The sequence below is a fragment of the Neofelis nebulosa genome, chromosome X (genome assembly GCF_028018385.1).
Source record: "Neofelis nebulosa isolate mNeoNeb1 chromosome X, mNeoNeb1.pri, whole genome shotgun sequence".
Classification (NCBI taxonomy): Eukaryota; Metazoa; Chordata; class Mammalia; order Carnivora; family Felidae; genus Neofelis; species Neofelis nebulosa.
In genome coordinates, this window is record NC_080800.1 from 113,047,494 (window position 1) to 113,063,877 (window position 16,384).

General features: G+C 43.5%; 1 protein-coding gene and 1 non-coding gene across 3 annotated transcripts; both read right to left on the reverse strand.

Annotated features, from left to right (window-relative positions):
* Window positions 1–2,099: 2,099 nt before the first annotated feature.
* Window positions 2,100–11,109, reverse strand: RBMX (RNA binding motif protein X-linked). 2 transcript variants are annotated; one of them, XM_058712388.1, is made up of 10 exons: window positions 10,952–11,109; window positions 9,733–9,861; window positions 9,434–9,540; window positions 8,784–8,955; window positions 8,028–8,180; window positions 7,574–7,688; window positions 7,353–7,478; window positions 7,183–7,265; window positions 4,307–4,389; window positions 2,100–3,380 (listed from the first exon to the last, which is right to left on the reverse strand). In XM_058712388.1, exons 2-9 carry the CDS (start codon window positions 9,839–9,841, stop codon window positions 4,385–4,387), a joined length of 870 nt encoding a protein of 289 aa, XP_058568371.1. In that variant the 5' UTR covers window positions 9,842–9,861; window positions 10,952–11,109; the 3' UTR covers window positions 2,100–3,380; window positions 4,307–4,384. The 2 variants fall into 2 exon arrangements, with proteins under 2 accessions (XP_058568371.1, XP_058568370.1); XM_058712387.1 differs by lacking the exons at window positions 2,100–3,380; window positions 4,307–4,389 and adding an exon at window positions 5,504–6,516.
* LOC131503329 (small nucleolar RNA SNORD61) lies at window positions 9,615–9,683 on the reverse strand. The gene has a single exon (XR_009257419.1). It is a non-coding gene; the product is annotated as a small nucleolar RNA SNORD61 (small nucleolar RNA).
* Window positions 11,110–16,384: the final 5,275 nt, after the last annotated feature.

The following is a 16,384-nucleotide window of genomic DNA, read 5'->3' on the forward strand; positions in this document are numbered from 1 at the left end:
AAAAGTACATGGCGGAAGGATTTAACTTCTATGCAGTCCTAAATATGCAAATATATCGTACAATAGAAACCAGATTAATGCTGTTTCTCTGGGCAAGGGAGAGGAGATACTGACTGGTAAGGGACACGCAAAAACTTCCTGGACTGGAAAATATTGCATCTTGATGAATGGGTAAAGTCTTTTTCAAGACTGAACACAAGATCTGTGTGCATTTCACGGTAAATTATAGATTTTTAAATACAAACGGTACTCCTTCATCAGGGATATACAAATTTAAACAAGATGAAATGTACCCACCAGGATGGCTACATTTAAAAGCACCAAATACAGGGGCACCTGGGTGGCTGTCAGTTCAGCATCCGACTTCCGCTCAGATCACGATCACACGGTTCATGGGTTTGAGCCCTGTGTCCAGCTCTGTGCTGACAGCTCTGGAGCCTGGAGCCTGGAGGCTGCTTTGGATTGTCTCCCTTTCTCTCTCTGCCCCTTCCCCACTCGTGCTCTCTCAAAAATAAACAAATGTTAAAAAAAAAATCTTAAAAAAAGGGGCACCAAATATGGATACGGGCAATGTCGATGGCAAGTAAAACAAGTTTGGGAAAACATCTGGCAATTCCCTATGAAAGGAAGTATCTACCCTACAATCCAGCAATTCCACATTGAAGTGTTTTCCATCTCCTTGTGTACAGACTTAAATATTAGAATGTTCACAGCAACTTGTTTTCACCTCATTGTGTACACAGACTTAAATGTTAGAACATTCACAGCAACTTCATTACTAGCCAAGAGCTGAAAAAGGCCCAGATCTCCATCAACAGGCAAACTGTACCATGCTTCTTCTACTTGGCAATAAAAAGGGAACAAACTGATACACTTGCAGAATCTTAAAGCATTTTGTTTAAAAAAAAAGTCAAGAAAAGCTTTACGCAAGGTTCCACTTTTATGATTGCATTTATTCTAGAACAGACAAAACTAGTCTCCATCTTTGAGGAATGATGGCAATTGTCTGCAAGTCACAAGGGAACTTGGCCTGGGTGATAGCAACGTTCTCCATCTTGATAGTGTGGACTTTTGCTAAATTACACATACTTAAAACAATCCAAATTAAAATTTTAAAACTCCTCTTCAAAATCTGTAAATATTGAGGTCACTGTTTTTTAGGGCAGCACACAGATGTGTGCAACTTAACAATTGATGGGAAGGACTAGTTCCTCTAGAAGTGGTGTGGAGCTAATCTATTTACAGGTCAATACTTAGGGCTTTTTCTGCCATCCTAATGCTCAACTAACATTACTTTCCCACGCAATGATTTCTGTAACTGACTATATAACCCAAATCCACATTTTAGGTGCAGATGAATTTAAGGGGGACCCAGAAAACAGAGACTGCCCCAGTGGTCTGGACCATGTCTCAAATCTAAATGTCAGATGTCTAAATGCATGCACAGAAAACCTAAAATATCAAACAATCCAACTTAGCTTTACCTCCCCCTTTACCCTAGAAAATAGGACCTTGTAGCCAGCCAATCGTGCCTTTCCACACCTCGAAATACTCTATGAAACTCACTCATGCCCCAAACCCCACTGGGAGCAGTGCCTGTTTGAGGTACTACACTCCAAACCATGGGTGGCCTTCCTTTGAATAAAGGACACAGGTGAACAGTGCAGGAGTCAGAAATACACAGAACAGTAGACAAAAACAGAGAAAGCGGTCAATACAGAAGCGCGTTAATCAAATGGCGCTGTGTTTAAGAACATCGCTGAAGATCCCCATTGGGATTCGCTACCAAACTGAGCCGATGGACCAGTGCCTCCCCCCCAGGAGTTAAGCAGTAAAAACCAGAGTATACCTTCTAGTCTTTTAGCTTCTAGTTCTTTGGTGTCACTGCCTGTGTAGGAGTAGAGATTAAATGGGCTCACCTCATTTACCTTGATGCCTACACCTGAAGCTCACTCCCCTAATAAAAGCAGCCTAGTCACAGAAGAGGCCACCTCGGGGACTATGTTCCAAGGCAACCGCTCAAGATGGACACAAGGAGGTCATATGGAAAAGCCTAAATTCCTTATTACAAAAGAATAAAGAACCCAGGGGCCACAACATATGCATGTTAAGTTTTATTGTTTCAAATACAAAACATTCCAAAAAGAGAAAAGTGATCTAGGATATCTAAGTTCTGTATTCAACTACCAGTTCAACAAAACATTTTATCATTGTTTCTTTTACAACCAGTATAAAGCCAGAAGACTCAAGATGGATTCTTTTCCCAATGGGAGAATTAAGTCTGCTGGGTCAGTAAACTATGTGCCAACAGCTGAATGGTCATTTGGGTATGCTTAATTTCGACTTCATATTAATGATCACTATGTTTAATTTCTATGTTCTACACTATTTTCCAGATACCTAAATAAAATCTCCAGAGCCCAAGTCATCAGAAGCATAATCCCACGTACTTTACATCATAGGATTGAGGAAGACAGCTATGTGTCAAAAGCTATTTAAATTTGGTCAATACCCTCATGGTCTGGGATTAGAAAAGCCTGTCCGAAGAGGGTTAGAATTTTGGGGTTATTTCCCACAATGACAAAGATCAAAGATGATAGCACTGATTTTATGATGAAGAAAAAAAATCCTAGGAGTTGAGTTGGTTTTTCTAACCCAACTACTCAAATCTGTTTCCTTTGGAAACATTAGCTTTTTTATACTACCAGCTCTGGTCTCCAACACAATTGGTTTGTTTCCAAGACAGGTGGTGGGGGTAAAAGCAGGCTTACCAAACAATACAGTTAAAAAAAAAAAAAAAAAAAAAAAAAAAAAAAAAGCCAAGTGGCCCAATTTTGTTTCCAGTTTTTAAAGTGTGCTTTCAATCATTTTAGCTGTTTCCAGTTACTCTAAGTTTCCAGACACTACTCCCTTGGTTTTCTGACTAAACCCCACTTCGGGATAAACTGCACCAAAATGTTCCACTTGCTGAAAAAAAATCAAAGTTTACTGGATAAAGAGTTACCACTTATGCCTTTCATTTTTCTACTTCAACTTTCTGACAGTAGTCATCAGCCAGTTCTAAACTGCAGAGTCGTCCCCCAGGACTTTAACAGAATGAAAGCCAAACTTGTCAAATCCACATGAAGAACCACAAGAACTTCCTACCTCCACTTACCAATTTCCTTAAATGCTCCCCTTTATCTGGCCAATTACTTTTTTGAGGTAACTACCACTCCCTAGTTAAGAGTGCTAATCAACACTGGTGCCTTCCTTCCTCAGATCCACAGGAACCCTCGAAGGCAAAAACTCTATTGCCTGCACCAAACCAATTCTGAGGAGTACTGCTTATGCAACTGTTGTGCCTTATCGACAATCAGCATTCTTCTGCTTCAACAACTCTGTAAAATGAAAAGCATGTGATCAGGTCACAAGATATTGTTTTATACTGGAAATTACTCCCCTCTTACCCATTCTCTAAACACATACTTTGTAACTGGCAACATTTCCTTTAAGCTGCAAGCTCCAAGATGCAACTGTAAATACTAATTCCTTTATCACTTTGGGAATATTAAAACCATGTCACCACTATGCCGGTAACATTACTCGTAAGTGGAACTTAGAAGCAGCTGCATCTGTTCTCCCTTTAGACCATTTGTACTGTGGCTGAGGCGGCACGAATAAAAAGGGCGTCCTCTTACAAAATTCACGGGACCAAGTTTGAACCTCATGCAAGTGAAGTCTGCGCACCTACCGAAACACTAACTGTACAGCTCCAGTCAACAACTGCTTAAGGAGACTAGATCAGCAAGCTTTGTAATACTCAGAAGTAACTAACACAGGGCATGAAGAGGTACCAACTTCCAGTCGTAAATAACATAAAAAGTACAGCACAACATGGGGGGGGGAGGGGAGCTAAGGGGCACCTGATTGGCTCAGTTAAGCATCTGGACTTTGGCTCAGGTCATGAGCTCATGGTTTGAGATCGAGCCCCCATGTCTGGCTCTGCGCTGAGAGCGCGGAGGCTGCTTGGGATTCTCCCTCTGCACACACGCTTGCTTGCAAACTTTAAAAAAAAAAAAAAAAAAAAAAAGCTAAGATCACTTGACTGAGCCACTGAAGGCAACCTACCTGTTTAACCTCACCCTCCATTCTAATGGATAACTTAACGCGCCAGGTGTAAAATACATTACAGCACTTAACTTTATCCTCCTCACCCACGTTAGGTTATCCTACCCCGTAGGGAGAACTTACAAATATCACAGCTATGCAAACAGGCAAAGCTACATAATTTGTACCTATAAAGGCCATGGCTTTTGAAACTTACCTTAGCATTTGATTTCTCTTGCTGTGAGGTTTATGTAGTGTGAATAAATCAGCACTCCAACCATAAGGACCAAAATCCTCAACCTGTAAAAATTAAATAGGTAAACTAGTTATCTCTCTTAAAGGAAATTCTTCAAAACTTGCCTACAACTGCTCTTTTCCAGAAAGAAAAGGCAAGTTCAGACTTGCAGCTTAACGTATTTCATGTTCTACTAATTCTCTTAAGTGGTGGAAGATTCACTGGCTTGGGATGGACTGGAATGGCTTAAAATGGTTAAGTCGCATGGCTTATGGATTCTCATTCTGTTCCAATGGTGCACTGCCATGTTAAATCCATAAGTTGAACGGACAAAACTTATTTGAAGGAATAAGTGCATTGTAAGGATTTTTAGTTGGAGGTCTTCAAGTTTACTATATTCAAGAGCATCTTTTTCAACTTCATGGCTGGACCTGGGTCATGCTGCCTCAGGTTTTGCTTTTTAAAGACCACTTTGCAATAGATTTTCTCCATACAGTGTAGTTCCATAGAACTAAAAACAAGTCAGGCATCCAACTAAATGTCAAGTTTGCAATGGCTTACAGGGGCAAGAGTGGGACCCCAAACTTAAGCCATTTCCTATATTGATTAAAAGGCTATTTTGAAAAATGTTAAAACATACGAAGCATGTTTAAAGGTCTTCATCAAAAATACTTTAAAAAAAAAAAAAAAGGCACCCCCTCCCAAGCCCCAGATCGCTATTGGTAAACAACAGCTGTATTATTAAGGCCTTTAAGTGTCACACATGCTTTAAAAAAAAAAAAAAATCCATGTGTTGAATTTGGAGAACTTCTAATATGCTATCGAACACTTTGCTTTTCCAAAAGTTTTTTTTTAATCTAGAAAGCATTTCCATTGCCATGAGGTACAGTATGTCTCACTGTACTAGGAGGAAGGTAAGTGTTCAATCTCGACTTAGACGGAAAAACTAGTTTGCTTTGCTTACCATCTTTGCTGTTTCACAGGCATTTGATGCTTTAAATCTGATGTGGAATGCTGATAGATTCACTTTTTAGAAGTCATAAGCCTTTGAGAAGTTGGAGATAACTTCATTGCTTATCTATTTTCTCCTTTGCAATCAAGCTGTTCCTTAAAAGTGAGACACTACAGAGTTGCAAAAATTTGAAACAGTAAGAGCAAGCACCGTTTGCAGCTTCATGGTTGGTTTTGGCCAAACTTTTTATTTAGTATTCTGTAGTTGCTTAACACACACTTAAATGGTCTTATTGGGGGAGGGGAAAGGGGAGGTTCTTGTAGATTCCCAAGGAAATGTCAGAAAGGCAAAATATGGCCAGCATTATCCATTTGCTTTTTTGGATTTACTGGGTGAACAGTACTTTCCTTACATAAAAGCATCTGATCTCAGGTCTTTCATACTGAGAACATGGAGATTTCAGTTTGAAGACACTCTGAAATCCTAAGAGTAGCATATCCCGACCACCCTCTAATAGCTAGCTTGTTTGTATAGGCAGAAGAATTCCACCTCTCCATTTTAGATGGCTAGATGTTTGTGGAAGGTCCTAGAATTGCTTGCCTCATTTACTGGGAAAAATCAAGATATAGGAAGTGACCTTTAGGGACACTTTTACTTGGAAAATTACAACACTAGTACACAAGTCAAGTCTTAAACACATTTAACATTTGCTTACTGAAAGCAATGTCATAAAGTCAAATAAGATTAACAGATTTTACTTTTTTCCCTCACAAGAACATAAAAATTATGGAAGGGGAACTTAACAGGAAATTTAAAAAAGGTAACACAATTTTTCCTTTTAGTAGTCCTTGGGTAGTTATGACAGAAAAGGTTCCACTGTTTTGTTTGTTTCTTTGAACAGGGATTTTGGTCCAAAGTTTTGTTTGCTTTTAATATCTGCTTCTGCCTCCCCCTCTATCAGATCGGCTTCCTCCACGGCCACCACCTCTTGGTGCTCCGCGGCTTGAACTGCTGTAGGAATCACGTGGAGGAGGGTACCCCCTTTCCATAGAAGGGGGAAGCCCTCTTTCTTGTCTGCCAACCCGATCACGACCACTTGAGTAGAGATCACTTCGGCTGCTTGAGTAACTGTCTCGACTTCCACCATATCCGTCACGTGAGCTGCTGTAATCATCATAGCGACTGCTTCCACCATAAGATGGCGGGGGCCCTCGTGTAGGTGGAGCACTACGTGAGTTACCTGCAGGGTCAATGGTCAGGTAATATGGCAACACTATAAATTGTATATATACAACATTTAAATCTGAATTTACAGAATTCTTGTATTAAACGTTTACTTTCTTAACTGGAAGGTTTTAAACTCTGCCATTGCTGGCCATTAACAGGGATTTGCTCATCTGCTGAGATACGGAAATGGATGGGTTTTAATGTTTGTTTGCAAAGACTGAAGACGGTGTGTATTTCAAGAGGATATTCCAGACAGCTTGTTATTTTAGAGAAGACACTCAGACACTTTCCAGTGATAAGTTGCAATTTTGAACTGTAGACTTTCCTTCATATTGCAATGGTAAACATTTGATCTTGTTAATAAAATTTTTAAATTGTATTTTCACTGTTGGGGGAAAACACATAAGGCTGCCAATTTAAGCAAGCAAAATCCCCTCCAAAGCAAGCAAACAGCCTCAAAAAAAAAAAAAAAAAAAAAAAAAAAAAAAAAAAAAAAAAAAAAAAACTTAGAAAAAACAAAAGCCCCTCACAAAACTAGGAAAAGCCCAGCTGATAAAGTTACCCCTTAAAAGCAAGCAAATATCCCTTAAAAAGCAAGCACCACACAGCCTAATAAAGTGGCTCATGAACCTAAAAACTCAAGCTGGTGATACTCGAAGACCCTCAACCAGTATCTTACCATAACTCTCATATGAATCTCTGTAGGAGCCTCCACTCGGATGATCTGAATAGTCACGATCACGACCATAGCCATCTCTATCACTGAAGAGAAAAACTCGTAAGCCACAGGGTAGCAATATTCAGAGCAATTTTATTTACAAGCTGTCGCAGGCTGCAGCATCACTTTACCTATAGCCTCTTGATGGGTAGTCATCACGTGAACTGGAATGACCATAGTCACGGTAAGTATAATCCCTCGGGGGTGGTGCGTAATCTCTTGTATCACGAGAACTTGGGTAATCTCTGCTTGAATAGCTACAAAAACAAAAATTAACTCGGTTCACACTTTTGGCAAGTTCTCCCTTCAACTTAAATTATGGAGACAAACTACACTTTTTTTTGTCTGTTACCTGTCTTTAGTAGAATATCCGTCATCTCTTGGGGACAAATAAACATCTCTACGAGAGGGCAGGGGTTCCCTTCGAGGTGGGCCTCCATAACTGTCTCTTCCACGTGACACAGGAGCTTAAGACAAAATAACCATTTTTAGAAATACATCCAAAGTAGGAAGCTTCGGTGAATGTGAATTTCCATCCAGATAACGAAAGCAGAGCAGTTCACTCAGATAGGACAGACAGTATGGAACTCAAAGAGTTTCTTCCCTAAAACCCCCTTGTTCACAACTCAAGTCTTTTCAGTGCATGTTAACTTCATGTACCTACATCACCCCTAGTCCACGAGTCACTTTCATAAGCATCTTTTATATTGAAGATTTTTATTTTAAACCATCATTTTTTAAATCCCTTGTCAACCGTGTGCAGGTCATGGTGGCAGAATGGATTGTTCTATAAATCCAGCATTTACCTCTTCCTCCCATCCCACTGCTGCTGCGAACTGGTCCTGAAGGGGCTGATCTTTTAGGAGGAGGGCCGCCACTTCTTGGTGGAGGTCCTCTTTTTACTGGAAGTGGTCCCCTGGAAGAACTCATGTTAAAATTCATGGAATAACCACCATCATCTACATTAAAATAAAAAAGAAAAACCTGTTAATCATTGTAATAATCAGTAGGAAGCTGTACAAGTTCTTTTTTGCTCTATCAAGAATGACCATTTTCTGTTCAGTTGGGGAATCTTGTTTTCGTTTTCACTTCTACAAGACTACTAAGCAGAAGGGAGTCTATCTAGACTAACCAAAAAACGGTAGTCTTTAAATTGCTTCAAAGAAAAAACAAATGGTTTCATTTTTATATACTTAAAATGAAGGCCTACACCAAAATTTTTCTGTGAAGTCTTCTGCAATTCCCCCCCCCCCCCCACAAACTACCTAGTTCTGGTGCCCATTTTCATATTTAAATTAGCTCTATGCCCAATGTGGGGCTCAAACTCACAACCCCAGAGATCTGGGGCTTTGAGCCAGCTAGCTACCCCATCCACTATTTTTTTGAACACAAACTTATAATGACTTCTAGGTCTCTTAAGTCTCATGGACTTCGATATATGCATCAAGTGTTCTCAGTATCAGGTGGAGTCTTTACACAAGGACTTAACCAACGCACACACTGGCGTGAGGTCTGCAGTTCCCAACTTCCACACCAAGCCTGAGGCAGACCCAAGTCATTACCCATGTGCCCTCCACGTGAGGGAGGTCCCCTGGTTCCTCCACTTCCTCCTCTTCCGCCCCTAAGACCTCTTGGGGGGCCTCTGCTTCTTGGGGGTGGAGGTGGTCCACGTCTGCCACTTTCAAATGACGGTTTAGTGGCTTGTTCTACCTTGATGGCTTTTCCATCTAAGGACTAAATAACATCAAAATGTAATTCCATCAACATTTAAAGAAAACCTGCAGATCCCTTCACTAGGCAACGTGACGCCAACGCACCCTTCAAAATAAAGTTTGTAGGTAAATTTTGCTCGATAAAAATACAGGGTCGTTTTTCCATTGGAACTTTTTGAGAATGCTACGGAGGAGTTGAACCCAAACATAAGGTCCATTGCACTACTGGTCAATAAAACATAAAAGGCCAGTCAAGTTGTTAACAAACTGATAACCGAAAAGCCAAGTTTTCAAGTAGAGAGCAGAGTCATGCAACATTCTGAACTGAGACACTTTTGGAGCATAATCCCTAACTTTGCAAATTGTGAATTCACAAATGGCTAAGATCAGCTGCCTCTAGAAAGGTATACACTCAAACACAACTCAAGAGCTACCCTCGACCAGATTTCAAGAACACGGCCAGTTTATGCACTAGAAACGGGATCACTGTGCCATCTCACCTTTCCGTTCATGTCTCTGGCTGCATCCTTAGCATCTGCTGGGCTTTCAAAGGTGACAAAAGCAAATCCTCTCGATTTGTTGGTTTCACGATCTTTCATCAACAGAACTAAAAAACAGTTTGGGGGGGGGGAAGCGTTACTCTAGTTCAAATGAAATAACCAAAGCTAGTCTATAAAATGCAAGCTCAGAACTTCTTAGAGGACAAAACGTATCATGTCAGACGATCAACGTAATCAAATTCATCACAGCTTACATTTTTAATTATTCACAGCTCCGCGTATGCCTTCAGAGAACTCACCTTCCACTATTCGTCCATATTTGCCAAATACGGCTTCAAGGGCTTTTTCATTTGTTTCTGTATTGAGGCCACCAATGAAAAGCTTTCCTGGGCGATCTGCTTCAACCATTTTTTCCCCCTGGTGAGAGTCTGTTGAAAAAGAACAGTATTACCTCCCTAGAAAAAGTTCAAGCTTATGGGACACATGTATTTATTGGCACATCTGTTATACTATAAAATCATCATTCCTTAAAAACTGAAGGCACCAAAAGCATTCTCTTCTTCCAAGCGTCAGCAGGAAACCAATTTAAGTAGTTTAGTGATAGCGCAGTTTGCATTAGACCAGTTAAAAGGCCCAAGTTAACTTATGCCTCCATCCTTAAACCACCTTGGCAATTTTAATCAACTACTCAACGTTTGAAAAAGCAGTTCTAGTTTTAATCCTACATGTGTTGCCTTTTAAGGATTCAACGATCACATCCAAATTACCCTGATGTTTTTAAGCGTGTAGCCTCATTCAAGGTCACAGGCCAGTCGGAGGACCTCTTCCAAGAACTTTGTCTTTCCTCGTTAGGATTCCCCAGTAAACCTAAGCAGAAATCTCAAGTTTGAGCCAAGTTATACCTCCCCTTCTCCACCAGCCCCTGCCCCGCCGAAAAGGTTTAAAAATAAAAAAGGTTTCGGCATCGTTTCATAATAACGGAAGGTGGAAGCGCGCATCGTATCACTCAGCACTCCATGACTGCAGCAGAATCCAATTAAAACCCGTCATTAAAAAGCGCGTGGAAAACACAAAATGGCGACACTTGGATTCAACCCAGAAAAGCCTACACCGGCCAGGGGAGTAACTTTCGCTATCGGCAGTGGCTGGGAAAATCCGTAGGGCTTCCTCTCCAAGGCCGCCAATGAACAAGGACCCGCGTAAAAGTGCACGTGCCCGTCCGTGGCGCCAGCGCCATCCCAATGCAGGTACCGCGGTGGCGCGGTCGGCCCTCGTCCCGTTCCCACCCCGGCCTCCGCCGCCACCCCCGCGGGCGACAGCCAAACTTTCTCGAGAGGCACCCGGCCGAACGGAGCCCCCACGTCCGTTTTCCCCGGACACGCTCAGCCTTATCGAAATAGGTCGGCACCTCTCGGTTCTTAAAATGGCGCCCGCCACCCCCATCTCCGGGAAGATGATCCCAAGTTCTAACGTGGCAGGAACGTAGGCGCAACGGGCGAAGGGCAGGGGAACACGTACCGGAGGGGTGACGACGGTTCCAAGCTCCTACGAGCTCGCCGGCAGGGGCTTCGTAGCAGCCCAGCACGAGGGAGGGCCGCTGGCTCCGAGAACGGAAGAGGGAAGCCGCTAGCACTACTGCGCAACGAGGGCGAACAAAGGAGACAGCAAACTTTATACTGCCCGGGAACGAGGCTGAAGGACCCGGATGGAAACCGAGCTTAGAATTTGAAACGCTAAGGGAGGGGGAGCGGTTCCCAGCCTCCCCATTGGCTGTCTTCGCTGTCATTCGCTCTTCGCTCCTCCCCTTTCCCTGGGCCCCTCCGCGTTTGGGCCGGCGCCCGTTTCTAACCGTTTCCCCAGCCCCCACCCGTGCTCCACGAACCCGCGTTTTTGCTTTCCGCTAAAATGGTTCACGGGCTGCCTTTGATACCGAGCTGAAATTTATTGCGTGTTCTAGGGGGCCGGGCACGGGGCTAAACTTTACAACCATTAACTCGTTTAATTCTCAGAACAACGTGATGAAGGTAGATACTCCTAACTATGCTGATTTTACATAAATGGGAAACAAAGAAGTTTAGATAATAAAATAGATCTTCCCCAAATATCTGCAACAAGAATTGCCGGTGAATGGGGACAATTCTGAGAAATAAATGTCACTTGGGGAAAAAGAAGTACAAAACGGCAGACTGATCGTTCCTTCATGTAGAACAATTACTGAACACCCACTAATAAATGGCAGGCTCTGGGCTTGGCTGTCAGCATACAACCCAGAACAAGCGAGACAAGGGCAAGGCACTTACTTCAAAGGTGAAGCTCCCAAATTTGGCAGATAAAAATACAGGATGCCCAGTTAAGTTTGAATTTCAGAGAATTTTTTTCAGTATGCGTATATCCCAAAATCATATACCAAAAACTTCTTCGAGGTGTATCTTTAATTCAAGTTTAACCGGGCATTGTGTATTTTAACTGCGGTAGTCTCGTGGTGGGGGGTTACAGAAATTAAAATTGTTCTAATTTATTTGAAAACGAAAAAAATCTGAATACAATTAACAAAACAGTTACCTATTGTGGTGTGGGGCCAAGGAGGAAGCAAACTAGGTGCTTTGGTGGACAATATATGGGAGACCAAATTTGATATTAGATGTCACATCAGATCTGAATGGAGAAAAGAAACCAGCCATGGGAAAGCTTTTCAAGAAGAGCAAGCAGTTAAGTGCAAACTGGAAGAAAAGAGCGTGCACCAGCAAGGGACAGAAAGAGATCCAGGGTGATAGGAATTGAAGGGGCATAAAGAGAGAGCCGGGTTAGAGGTAGGCAGAATCTTCGAACCCATTAAGATCGCAGGAGGTTTGAGTGCAGAAGAAGGGGCCCCACTGGGGGCGTGCAAACAGACCTTGAGAGAGAGCACGGGGACTTGAATTAGGGTGCTAGCAGTGGAGAGAGGGAGGCAGGTGTGTGTAGCAGGTAGCATAGAATTTGTTAAAGAATCAGATGGAAAGGGGGTGGAATTGAGGTGACTGAAGTCACTACGGATGACTAGGTATCTGGCATAAATGGGGGTGGCCACTTACCAAAATGGTTGCAGACGAGCAAGTTTGGGCTGGGGAGGGGGGGTGGGGGGGGTGGAGAAAGCTGACGTCCAGAGTAAAGATCAGGGCTAAATTGTCGCTTTACAAATGATAATACAAGCCATCCGAATGAATGAGACCACCAAAGAAGAGAACAATGGGAAAAGAAGGCCCAAGATCACACAGTATTAACTATAAAATACATACTGTATATGGAGAGAAATAATTGTAGAGGCTGAAATGTCACTAGTTCATCTTGGTGGGGGTAGGGTCTGTTGACAATTGTGACTTGACTTCTTCCCAGTTACAATTACTCTGCTTACAGGTGCATGATGGTATATGCCAGGCAGGTGGTAGTCAATGATGTTCAGGTCACGGGTGAAAGCCCCAAGGAGCTTTGGAACCAGTTCTGAATTACTGACATCACTGGAGGGAATAGTAGTCAGTAGGGTTAGAATATGTGTTCTTTTATTTCGTAGCCAAATGATGACAAATAAAGCAAAAGTTCTGTCCGTTTGCCTTCAGAATGAGTTATGTAAATTACTTGCTGTGGTGATAGTTGGGAATTGGCCAGGTTGGCAAAAACCACTTAAACGCCCGGCTCAGCAAGCAGTCTGCACCCCCAGGAGGAACCAGGAGAAATCCCTCCCCCCTGGATTGGCAGGCACTGTCTTTTCTCTGTCTCAAATCCAGACCGAACACGACAGCGCCTTCCCCGAGGCTCTGATTCTGAGCCAGGCCTCCCCCAGCCCAGGGCAGAACAAGGCCAACTCTACAATAAATGTCCCTGTCCCCCTCGGTCTCCAGAGGGAAATGTGCATCTCTGTGAACCAGATCGGTCTGGCCTTTGCAATTAGTGCCCAGGGAGTGTGGAGGTGGCGGAACAGGACTTCCGAGGACAAGAAGCCAGAGCGGGGTGGCGGCGGGGGGTGGGGGGAGTGGGCGGGGAGTGGGGAGGGGGGCCCTCGTTGAGGGAATGGCAGGAGGGCATCAGTATGGCTGTAGTGCAAGCCAGGACTGAGAGGACAAAAGAAGAAGCTGGACACGGGGAGCGCAGGGCCTACTGACAAGATCCAGGTGGCCATGAAGAGGGGAGCCTTTTTTAAGAGGTGGAGCAAGGTAATCAGATTTCATATTAAAGAGATCACTGTGGCTGCTGCAGTCTGGAGACTATATTGGGGGAGGGAGGAGCCGGAAGCAGAGGATTGCTGATGTAATCCTGGAGAGGGGAGGTGGGCCTGGCGAGTGTGAGAATCTGGCCAACGACAGTCCTAGAAGCAGGTCTCACGCTGCCCAAAGGGAATCTCTGAAACCCATCCCTCCCCCTCGTGGATCCTCTAGATTTTTCCCTTGGCTTCTTTCTTTCTTTCGACTTCCTCCTTTGGATTATCAGTAAATAGAGTTATAGGTTCTCTTTACTCTAATTTGTCCCTCCAGATGCCATCTCAATGACTGGCTGACAGATTGAGTCGGTATCCGGTGCATAGCAAGTACTTAATGAATACTGGTGGCCTTGTCTCAAATCTCAGTTTGCCTGCAAAGGGTTCACACTTTACTAAAACAAACAACAACAACAGCGCAGCACTCCATTCAGTGTTAAAAGCTTCAAGCAATGAAATGATTAAGAGAGAACCCTAACTTAATTCAAGAAAACGTTTTTAAGAAGGAAACTTCGGTCATCAAACTAAGGATCACTCTGAGACGACTAAAGTGGGACTTCTGGCAGGCTTGCATTTTTACACGAAGGGCAAATGTAAGGTCACTCTGCACCCAGTTATGCCTGTTTTCCCAACTACAGAAAGATATCCTGCCACGTGTTCTAAAAATGTCTGTTATCTGGTGTCAAGCAAGAAAAAGGAAGGGAGGGAAGAATTTTATGTGATTAAAGGTTGGGAGACGTTCCAGTCCACTGAAAGTAGCCACTCTCCGGAAGATAGCCTGCTTTGCGACAATAAGTGAAAAATAAAAACTGTTTCAACCAATGTATAGCTCTGATATCGCTATACGCTGGCTGAATGAGTGAAGGTCAAATTCCACCGGACCTTTCTTTTCTTTTTTCTTTTTCTTTTTACATTTATTTATTTTTGAGAAACAGAATGAGACAAAGCGTGAGCGGGGGAGGGGCAGAGAGAGAAGGAGACACAGAATCTGAAGCAGGCTCCAGGCTCTGGGCAAGCGGTCAGCACAGAGCCTGACGTGGGGCTCGAACCCACAAACTGTGAGATCATGACCCCAGCCGAAATCAAGAGTTGGATGCTTAAACAACTGAGCCACTCCGGTGTCCCAGGAGATAATGAGTTTTAACTAAACTTAATACTTGATTCAAAGGAGCTAAGGTATGCCTTAAGAAACATTTCAAATGGGAGGGGGGGAATGGTGGGTTTTGCAATAAATTGTGTTAGGACAATTAGCCATTTGAACGGGGGAGGGGAATCTGGATTCATGACACACTTTTTAGTTCGAGATAAATTCCAACTCAAGGACTGAAATGTAGAACCGCTGAAGTAGGAGAAAAATGGGTAGGCGCTTTTATAATCTTGTCAGGCAGACCATCCGTCCATTCATTTTATTCCCTTAGCAAGTACTTCTTCAAATACGGTGCCTACTCTGTGCCAGCCCTGTTTCAGTGCTGGGAATACACCAGCGAACAAAAAGATAAGAGTTCCCGCCTACCTGGAGCTAACATTTTAGTTACAGGGGGGAGGTACAGTAAACAATCTAAATAAATAAATAAATGACACAGTACGTTTGAACTTGAAAACTGCTGTGCAAGAAACAGTGTACATAGTAAGGAGGGAGGGTCCAGAGTATGGAATGGAAGGGTGCCACCTTGAAAGAGCGGGTCCGAATTGGCTTCACTGAGGTAACATTTGAAACAAAGATACAGGAGGAAGTAAACCGTGTGGATATCCTGGGGGAAAGTAGGCCCGAAAGACCAAAGCCTACCTGCCATGTTCTAAGAACAGCGAGGAGGCCGGTATAGCTCAAACTGGGTGAGGAAACACAAGAGTGGTAGGAGAGGATGAGAAGTAGCAGAGGGGCCGGATCATGTAGATTTTTCTAGACCATGGAAAAGCCTTTTTTTTTTTTTTTAATGTTTATCTTTGAGAGAGAGAGAGAGAGACAGCGTGAGCGGGGGAGGGGCAGAGAGAGAGGGAGACATGGATTCCCAAGCAGGCTCCAGGCTCTGAGCTGGCAGCACAGAGCCCGACGTGGGACTCAAATGCACGATGTGGGGCCTGAACTCACAAACTGGGAGATCAGGACCCGAGCCGTGAGAGACTAAGAGAAAAACTACCAGGTGTACTCACAACTGCAAAGAACTGCAAAGAAAAGACCTCCCCCCCCCCCCCCACGCCGTTCCGGAACCAGCCAGGGCGTGCCCGGTTGTGGTCTGACCTAAAGGCGGGAACCAATCAAGTTCTGCTGAGTGGTTTGAAAAAAAGGCGGGAGCCAATCAAGTTCTGCTGAATGTTCAAATTTAAATGTCAACCAATAACAGCTCTGTAACCGCGAAAAATCCCTAACTTGTTTGTGCCTGTCTATAAAAGAAGCTGTAAGATCCTCGCTCGGGACCTCTTAACGTCACCGGTAACAAGTGCGCGGAGGTCCGGGTTTGAACCTGCAATAAACGACCCTTGCCGCTTGGCTTGGACTCTGGACTCTGGTGGTTTGTTCTTGGGGGTCTTTCGAATTTGGGCATATCAGCCGGGAAGTCGGACGCCCAACCGGCTGAGCCACCCAGACGCCCCGGGAAAAGACTTTACCTTTGTTGGGAAGGAAACATAATTTTCCTTCTAGCCTTCTAAATTCTTGGCTGAGGACATGCCCCCTCACCCAATAATAAAAGATGAACAGAAGAAAAACAAGTTTAGTAACACGG

Excerpts from the sequence above, each read along its gene's own strand:
- RBMX (XM_058712387.1), bottom strand. The coding sequence starts at position 9,841 with ATGGTTGAAGCAGATCGCCCAGGAAAGCTTTTCATTGGTGGCCTCAAT. Across the intron at positions 8,956-9,433 it reads CCAGAGACATGAACGGAAAG|TCCTTAGATGGAAAAGCCAT; the intron begins GTGAGATGGCAC and ends GATGTTATTTAG. Across the intron at positions 8,181-8,783 it reads CTCACGTGGAGGGCACATGG|ATGATGGTGGTTATTCCATG; the intron begins GTAATGACTTGG and ends ATTTTAATGTAG.